At 38.3% G+C, this 9,984-nt stretch overlaps 1 protein-coding gene across 2 annotated transcripts; it reads right to left on the bottom strand.

The window, feature by feature from the left end:
• Window positions 1–677: 677 nt before the first annotated feature.
• Window positions 678–9,646, bottom strand: LOC131542361 (potassium voltage-gated channel subfamily A member 10). 2 transcript variants are annotated; one of them, XM_058778989.1, is made up of 3 exons: window positions 9,508–9,646; window positions 9,247–9,356; window positions 678–4,879 (listed from the first exon to the last, which is right to left on the bottom strand). In XM_058778989.1, exon 3 carries the CDS (start codon window positions 4,699–4,701, stop codon window positions 2,995–2,997), a length of 1,707 nt encoding a protein of 568 aa, XP_058634972.1. In that variant the 5' UTR covers window positions 4,702–4,879; window positions 9,247–9,356; window positions 9,508–9,646; the 3' UTR covers window positions 678–2,994. The 2 variants fall into 2 exon arrangements, with proteins under 2 accessions (XP_058634972.1, XP_058634971.1); XM_058778988.1 differs by lacking the exon at window positions 9,508–9,646 and having other exon boundaries at window positions 9,247–9,379.
• Window positions 9,647–9,984: the final 338 nt, after the last annotated feature.

Genomic DNA, 9,984 nt, shown 5'->3' with positions numbered 1-9,984 from the left:
CTATATATATATATATATATATATGTATATATATATATATATATATATATATATATATGTATGTATATATGTGTATATGTGTATATATATAATGTATGTATATATAATGTGTGTGTGTGTGTGTGTGTGTGTGTGTGTGTGTTGTATAATGACAAGGGTATGACATAGGAATTACAAGGAGAAGGTGACTTTTCAGGACATTAACCCATGTCCCCACTTTCAAAAAGCTTACAAATTGCACAGAATGGAGTGTATTGAAAATCTAAAACAGCACAAAGTTTCCTGTAAGGGGTAGGATTGGTGTAGGGCAATAGCACATACAGTTTGTACAGTATAAAACCATTACGCCTATGGGATGTCCCCACTTTTCACAAAACAAACGTGTGTGTGTGTATATGTATGTGTATATATGTATGTATAGCAAAAGTGCGATTAATTAAAAACAGGAGTTAATGTTTTCAGCGCACCAATTTTTCTGTCTTTGTTTTGTTTTTTGTTTTTTTAATCATATTTTTAATCACACAATAATCATATTTTATTTTGTGTTGAGTCGCCACATAATCATACAATAAGAATGTATTTGTCCTTGTCAAATCACACAAAGCTGGAGCCAATAAATTTAATATATATTTAATAAAAGGCACTCAGAATATCATGGATAAAATATAGTGCTTAAACAATCAAAATATATCATACAGCCATAGCATACATTCATGAGATGCTAAATGCCATAATGACCACATAACACTGGCATTATCACCTTCGTCGGTGGGATAATTGTAAAAAATCAAAATAGAACTCTCAATACTTTCAGCATTACTATTGATATTACACCATACTATGACATAAAATGCATGCACAAGGGAATATACTTTAGATTTTTCCATTGACGCAATGGAGGGATGGTTTAAATATTATTTTTCTACCTCTAGTCAAAGCATGGTAATTTTATCAAATTCTTTAATCTCAGTGTTTTCATGCATCTTTTAAAATTTACAACAGCATGATAAAAAGCATTTTAAGATCTATATTGCAGTTATACGTTAAGTGTCTGAAAAATGCAATGTTACCTGCTGGCATAAGTTCATTTTCAAGCTTATTGGAAAACTTATTTTAGCTTCCCTGAAAAGTGCTGTATTGCTTTGCTTTAGTCAGTGCTGAAATGCTACAATCAAAACTTGCTTTGGAAACATTTGTTCTCTATATTTTTCTCAACTTTGCTTTTTACAAAAACATGCAAATGTGCAATATTTTTAATGCAAATAAAGCATGAAATATTCTCTCATAAAAGGGAATTCCTGCAATAAAGAAACCTCAAGTTATGGAAACACAGATTACTGTAAGCATAGTGAAATCACAGAAAATTAAAAAATGATGTCTTATGACGAGCATAACACATATTACTCTTATTCCAAAGAGAGAAATTGTATTCCTCGGAAATATCTCATAAGTGAAACAAAACATATAATCTATTACAATCATGGGCAAAGACAGACATGTGTGCACAATTGCATGACAAAAACATTATGTAATTCCTTTCATATGCTTATGAATGTTACTAATATGCTTGTAAGATAATGATTCTTCCTGTTCTGTTTCTAAGATAAATCCACAAGAAACATCATGATGTTGCAAACAATTACAAGTAAGTCGTTAGGCTGGATTAGATTATATATTTGCTGCAATCTTTTCCATCTTTTGCAGTGGTTGATCATTAATTGGTTTCACTAAACAGTACATGCACTGTGCGATCATGCTCTCTGCCTTCATTGGCTTGTCATGTCAGCATAAATTAGTGTGATATATGGAAAAATAACACTTATTCCCTCCACCAACAGAACCAACCCAAATTAAATTTTTTTTTATCTGTGCTCCATTTGACCGACAAGTATTGTTTTAAGAGGCTAACTTGTATAAATCCATGCTTAAATTCTTGTGCGTTTTCCAGCCATACATATCCATGTGCATTACGAGTAAGGCTGCTAGTAGGCCAATGAAGCCTGTAGGTAAAGAAGTAAGTGCTGTGTATCCTACTAGCTATCGTCAAGGCTTTTTATATACATTCGGTCAAACAAGAGACAAGATATGATGTAAAACTAATTGAATGATATTGCCAAGCAAAGGTGTGTACCAAAACTTGAACTCACTCGGCATAGAAAGACGAATAAAAAAAATCTCACCCTAAAGATAGAGTTCTAGAGTCTCATTCTGTGTGTATGTTGACAAGAATAGAAACACCAGAAGAAAATGTGGGACGAGCAGCAAGCAGATGCTGCCACAGCACGGCAGGTCATCCAAATATAACATACTTGCATGCGTAGGATACTGTATTTAAATTCCAAACAGGCCTGATTATGTATGACAACTACCAGGGCTGTTAGAGGAGACATTCAGTGACATTGAAAGATGGATAACAGTTTGGCATAAGCTTTTTCTCTCACAAGCAGCAGGGACAAAAGGTGATGTCAGTGCAAAACTCTAAAGGAACGACAACATCAGCAAAAGGTGGTGCTGGGTGGATGCTCAGAGTGCAGATTCATGATTCCTCGGCATTAATTTGAGGGACTCGGCAACACAGGCACTTAATCGCGATTAATTAAATGCTTGTTTTGACCTCAGTCAAACGCAGCCGTTTGCCTCGCAAATGATGACATGAGTACTTTTTTTGTCTTCTGAGTTTCATATTCCTTTTTCGGTTTAGTGCATTTCAGTTTGTATTACTGTAAAGCCTTAAAGGGATGTTCCTTACAATATTTTTTGCTTCCTTTTAGTAGATAGTGCTTCTGAGGTTTTATAGTCATCCATCAAAGGTGTTTTTAGCAGCCTTTGGCTAAAACAGCGTCCTGTTTGAGGTCTCCCTTTGAAACAGCACGTTCTGCAAAGGTACTGTTGGTATATGCATAGCATTAGGTACATATGTAGAACTCTTAATTAAGCAGTTGTCAAACCATAAAACCGAGAGTTTCTAAGTGCATTGTTGTACAGTCATTATTGCTAGTCATGCGAAATATACCAATCCTTATGGAATGCCGTTTTCCCTGTCTGCCAATTCCCATTGCTCTTGTCCAGCGAGTAATTGCTTTCATACTTCTCTTCAGAACTGCTTTTCTGATTTGCAGCAGCCTCAGCAGCAGCGTCAATCATTTGTTTCTCCGCCTGCTCCGTTTCACGATGGTAGAAGTAGTTGAAGTTGGAGACGATGACAGGAACAGGAAGTGCAATGGTCAGCACGCCAGCGATGGCACAGAGGATCCCAACCATCTTTCCCCCCAAAGTGATAGGGCACATGTCGCCGTAGCCGACCGTCGTCATTGTGACCACAGCCCACCAGAATCCTTCCGGGATGCTCACGAACTGAGTATCAGGTTCGTCAACCTCAGCAAAGTAAATGGCACTGGAGAAGAGGATGACGCCTATGAAGAGGAAGAAAATAAGCAAGCCCAGCTCCCTCATGCTGGCCTTCAGGGTTTGGCCTAGGATCTGGAGGCCCTTGGAATGGCGGGACAGCTTGAAAATCCTGAAGACGCGCACTAATCGGATGACACGTAGCGTGGCCAGAGACATGTTCTGACCGGCGGTGGGGTCTTCATCATGGGTGGCCATCAGTTCCGTTATGACAGTAATGAAGTAGGGCATAATGGACACAATGTCAATGACATTCATGATATTGCCGAAAAACTCGCTCTTGCTGGGGCACACTATGAAACGTACTCCAAGCTCAAAACAGAACCAAATGATGCAGATGGTCTCCACCACAAAGAAAGGGTCAGTAAAGACAGAGAGCATGGCCTTAGGATGAGGAGTAGGGGAGAGAAGCGTGCCGTTGGCGTCACGGGTTAAGTTGACGAACGCAGGAATAAATTCACGCTCATCACGGAATTCAGGGAGAGTCTCCAGGCAGAAGATACAAATAGATATAGTGATGACAAAAACAGACACTAAGGCCACTGACCTGGCAGCACTGGAGCTCTCTGGGTACTCGAAGAGCAGCCAAAATTGACGGTGAAGCTCACTGGTTGGGAGTTGAGGCTCAGGGTCTTTAATGAAACCTTCATCCTCCCTGAACTGTTCCATGACCTCATGCCCCAGTCGATAGAACACTATCTCATCTGCAAACACATCCAATGGCACATTCGCTGGCCTCCGAATCTTACCTCCGGACTGATAGAAATACAAGATTCCATCGAAGCTGGGGCGGTTGCGATCAAAGAAATACTCATTCCTCATGGGGTCAAAGTAGTCAATCCTTCTCATGGGGTCTCCCAGCAAGGTATCTGGGAACTGATTCAAAGTTTTAAGTGTTGTCTCGTACATCATCCCTGAGACATTGATAACCACTTTTTGTTCGCCCTCCTCGAATTTTTCCTTTTCTGCAAAGTAGTCCTCGCAACAATCCTTGGCTACTTTTCCTAGGAGTGCCTCATTGGGACTGCCCTCGCTGCTCATCAGAACCTTCCAGTTGGAGATCAGGCTGTTGCAGCTTGATGTTCCTTTCTTGCTGAGAGTTGGTGGAGAGGCCAGCGAGTGCCTCGGCTGTCTTCCTCTCTGAGGCGAGTGTGTGGGTGAGTTTATGCCACGGGTCCCCTGGTTTGGTTCAGGGGCATCTGAGGTGGGTGAGGTCGGATATCCTGAGTCACTCGGGTCTCCCAGGTTGATTCCGATGTCGTCCAGGTTCTCAAAGTTGACTAGAGGAACCTCCATGGCCTCCCTCCCCTCCCTGGGGCTGAGCTCAGGCTCCTAACCCAGGATGAAATGACAGACGGGCAACCAAAAGCACAGGCCGGCCAGCCCACTCTGCACCGCAAAGTGTGAAGAGATCAGAGAAGATTCAGGCTGGTTCTGCAGCAGAGAGCCGAATCCCAAGATACTGTCACCTGATCTGGAGATAAAAACAAAGGGAACAAAACAGTTGTGTTACTGCATGGAAGGTAAGGTTGCACCTTAGGCTAGGAAACAATTAAAGCAATCTAAAGTAATATAAACTCTACAAGAAGACAATGAAAAAGGAACAGAGATTTTATTTTTAAGCTGAATTATTTTATTCAAAGAATAAAATGTAGGTTAACATGATGCCCACAATTACAGTCCATTTAAAATTAAGCAAAATTAAGTGTGTCATTATTTATTTACCCTTTTGTTGTTTCAAACCTGTATGGCCTCATTTTCAAGGCTTTCAAAAATACTATTAAAATATAATGAAAGATGTGCTATATTCCAAGTCTTCTGATGCTGTATGATAAAGCTTTGTATAAAGAACACACTGAAATAACAGTGAATCTAACGCTCATCAGATCTGTCTAATGGTCTAAACAAACAAATCATCTAAACAAATCATTCAAACCTGTCTTGCTAGCTAAATCAACCAATTCACTGAAAATATTTACCCAAAAGAACAATTCAACAGAGATGAAAATCAATTCAGCTCCTCTACCAAATGAATCAACTTTTCTCATGAATTGTCATGCAATAATTTTCAGTGAATAATAACTTGAATTAACAACATTTATGATATTTTAATGGTGCTTATTAAGTTACACATGTTTGGCATGGCCAATATCCTGTAAGGATATACATTACAACTAGCAGATTGCATTTAGTCTCTCCTTGAAAACTCCTTGAATGTGCCTATAAGCAAACATAAATAATGCATTCAAACTGAACATGTTTTCCTGTCTACTGCCAAGTGGGCTTGAGAGCTGAGAACGGCACTTTATCATCAATTCTCCCTTATGCCCTCTTGTAGCGACACACACACATTTTAATTCACATCTTTTGTATTGTAGTACAAGCATTTACAGCAATAGAGCTGTACTCACACTGTTGCATTGCATATGGACTCAATAATGCTTAACAAAAGGGTCCAGAAATTGATTACAGACACATTTAGCATGAGTTTTGGGAGAGACTCAGGAAATATCAAAAGATGAAATCCTCCAGAATCACAAACGTAATGTTCAAGGTGTAATATAAATTGAACTCGTTTTGGCAGCATCTGTGACATCAATTCCTACAGAGAGTGATTTTGACTCATTATTCAATTTTACAAACAAACAAAAATGTATTTGTTTGTTTATTTATTATTAATATTATTATTTAACAAAAGTCACAGATTAATTCAATTGTTTCCAAAATGTAATATTTGAGTTGTAAAATTGGTTAAATTGTCCTTTTATCTGTGGAACTATGCTCTTCAAGGTTAACGTCTGGTTATCTGTTACCGTTGTAATTCCTTTAGGTGGAGTTTCAGTTAAGCAACACATTGTTACATCACTTCCTGTTCTTTTATCCTTGCACACATGGAGTAAATGCTACTCTGTTTATGAGCTTTACATGTTCACAAAATATGTTTTGGTATAATTTGCATAAATAATGTTAGTAAGTGATTACACTAATCTTGTGCTATACTTATTTAGAAATTATTCTATTGCAATGCTCTATTAATTTCCATTAATATGTGTTAGAGTTTAATTTATGCACACTTACTATGCTTATGTTATTTATAACAATTGGAAAAGAGTAATATTCTTTGCAACAGTGCCCTATGGTATTACGGTAAAAGTATTTTGAATTTGTTTGAACAATCTGATGGGTTAGTTGTTAGTTTCTGCATTAATCAACAGCATCTGTGACAGTTTAAGTTCCTTTAAAATACACTTTCAACGCACTTTATTCCAAATCCAACTAAAGCAGCTTTTGGATTCCATTGCCGTTCCTCTCGGGGTCAAAGGTCCAGTTCGGGCCTCTTATCTACAGCGTTCTATTTTCCAGAGAGTTTAATGGAGACAGGTAACCATAACCTGAACAGAGGATTTAAAACAGCTACCCTCGTACCACTTGACACCATAGAACCCATAGCCGCCAAAGAGAAAAGCTTCTGGCTCCATGACAGCTTGTGTGGCTACACTGGAAGGTAACGCACACCTCTCACCTTCGCTCCGCGTTATATTCCATTGACCCTATTAGTATACAGCAGGGCCTATCTTTTCCATTGTCAGAGGAGAATTGTTGGATGGGTGGGTTACACGGGCATTCTGTTTCATGTGGCCACATTTTTTACAGCACTGGCAAGATGTTTATATGGTAAGTTTTTAAGGAAAAGTTGACCAGTGCCCAAGGAAGAATAATCGCATCGTACTGCTTAAATTGTTATGTATCCAGCTGTACTGGTCACATACAGTATGATTCTGTACAATATCTACATAACTTTAAGGGACAGTTGGATAGTTAACCCAAAAATAATTGATTCATCCTTGTATTTTTCCATACCTGTATGCATTTCTTCCTTCTGTGTAATACAATGAAGATATTTTGATTTATTCTAATGTTTTTTAGAGCCCAACTTTCTTCAAAATATATTCTTTTGTGTCCCACAAAAGAAAAATAAAGGGTTTTGGCCAACTTGAAGGTGAATCAGATAATCAGAATTTCCATTTTTTTGAACTATCCCTTTACATATATTCTATTTAAAAACAGCTTTTTTACCAATTCTGCATCTTACATGGTTCTGCTGCCTCTATTTTAAGTATACTCTTAGAATTACTTATGTTACACAATTGTAATATTTTGCACTATCTTTGTTAACTGTATCCCATGCACTCTGCACCTTTTGTTTATTTATTATTTATTGAACTTCTTTATATTTATTTATTTCCTACATTATTCAACTGTAACTGCAACGACCTTGTGAAAGAAAAGGAAACTAACCTCATTATACCTGTTCAATGACAGTAAGAAGCTTGACGTATCTGATACAGTATATATGCTAAGTATTAACTATATACTCTACACCTAAAAAATAGTCGTAAATGTAAAAGTTTTTCTACTTCAAAATTTCACATTTAACGTGTTGCATGCTTTTTTTTTTTTTTACTAGCAATTTCTGAATGAAAATTGTTTCTACACCAATTTTTTTCTGTGTGTTATGAGCACAACTGCAGGGTTTACAGAGCCACATATGAGGGTACAGGTATGTTGCGAGGGCAGGATGGACAAAGGTTACAAGTGACAGAAGCTTCCGTCCTTATCCTGCAGTGCTTCGTCTGGGGAAAATGCTGAAGATGTGAAAATGCACCACGGACAGAGATGACATCTATATCCTTCAGCTGTGTGTGTGTGTGTGTTCGCGTGTGTCTAGAAGATCGATCACCAACGTGTGGGAAAGTTTCCCCGCATGCATCACAGGTACAAAGCCAGTGTTTTTTATCAAGCACCTCAGGGGCAAGAACACTACCATGTGCACGTTTAAAGGCACATTATATAAGTTTTGTACTGTATGTGCTAGATTGTGTGCATAATTCTGTGAAAATGCGGTTTCATATATCCGAATCAGCACAAATCATTCCTCTGGCTTGAATCGCAGAAATATTATTAGACAATATGCTATAGCTGTCTCAGTTTCCAAGTCTGATTGAAAGTGACAGCTAACCCAAAAATAAAAACTCTGTCATCGCTTATTTAATCTCACGTCATTCCAAACCTGTACGGCATTCTTTCTTCTGTGGAAAACAAAAGAAAATATTTTGAGAAATGTCTGTTTTTTTGTGCATACAATGGAAGTCAATGGTCACAAAAACATTCTTCAAAATATCTTTTATGTTCCACGAAATAATAAGTCATGCAAGTTGTAAAGACATGAGGGTGAATAAATTATGACAGAATTTTTATTTATTTATTTTTTTTCATTGTTAATTATCCCTTTAAATTGAAAATGTATTACTTCTGTGCTACTACGATTCAGGTAGAATGTCTATCCGATAAAGGATCACTATCCCTTTAAAATATTTGAAGAAATTGAAATTGAGAATATAGTGATTATAATGAATCACATAATTCAAAGATGTACTAACACAGATATCTAAAACTGCACAAATGCCCACATGCATGTACTAGTCACAAACTCTATTCTATTCTATTCCAAAAATCAGCATATCAAACAAACTATTTCTAATATTTATCTCACTCCTTAGTTCTTAAAGCTAAATACAGCTAAAACTAAACACAGTCTTTCAGAACAATGTGGTTTGCCGGAGAGCACAACTAACAACAACATATTTTATCTTTCTAAACTTCTGTAAGAGCTCCATTCATGTCCAGTAAATTAATTTAGATCCAAATTTGATCCAAAGTCTTACTTTGATCCAAAGTCGTACTTCTGTCCTTTTTAAACCAGCATCCAAAAGACCGAAATCACATGCTTAAGCCCATCGATAAAACCAAACACGGACAAACGCTCAATGAATTACCCACCAGGGAAAACCTCTGGGGCAGGACGGTCCTTCTGTGAGCACTGTGATCCAGGAAGAGTGGGGCTCCTTTTTTCGCCCCTGTCCCTCTCTAGCCTTGCTCCTCTTCTCAGCCTGCATTACAATCAGATTTCTGCACACCCTTGTGTTCTGTTTAAGCTCTCTCTCTTTCAGTAATCTTATGCCTCCTGAGTAACTTGAGACCCACGGCTGCCATCAGGGAGACGCATGCACTCACACACACACGCACACACACACACCTTACCTTTCGCATCTGGCTTGGCTTTTTAAACCTTAGACTGGGTTCTCCTTTCTGTGTGCATCTCTCTTGCTTTTTGTCTGTCTCTGCTTTGCTTTTGTCTGTGCTGAAGTGGTGGGGTGTCAGAGGAGGACCCCACGGTGCCAGAGCCAGCAAGAGCTCTGCGGGGCAAACAGCGCTGAGTAAAGGACGGCAGGACCGGAGCTCCTGCCGAGTAAGCAAACAGAGCAACATCTCCAGGGCGCGAGAGCACACACACATACACGCACTCGCAGACTTACAATTACTCTCACTCACATACACACGCAAGTTGCATAGACATATATACAGATACACAGACACTAAATCTGTGTTTGGAGTAGCATACTATTTATGCTATTATAGTATATGTATTGCATGTGCTGATGTTCTTTAAACTTGCAAGACAAACTTTTCAACTTTATACATAGAAAAGCGCTATGGAACAACACTCAGTGTCGAATT

The sequence above is a fragment of the Onychostoma macrolepis genome, chromosome 06 (assembly GCF_012432095.1).
Source record: "Onychostoma macrolepis isolate SWU-2019 chromosome 06, ASM1243209v1, whole genome shotgun sequence".
Lineage (NCBI taxonomy): Eukaryota > Metazoa > Chordata > Actinopteri > Cypriniformes > Cyprinidae > Onychostoma > Onychostoma macrolepis.
Note: the sequence above shows the minus strand (reverse complement) of the source record. Positions and strands in the feature narration are given on the sequence as shown.

What these genes read in the sequence shown, in the direction of transcription:
- LOC131542361 (XM_058778989.1), bottom strand. Translation starts at nt 4,701, where the DNA reads ATGGAGGTTCCTCTAGTCAACTTTGAGAACCTGGACGACATCGGAATC.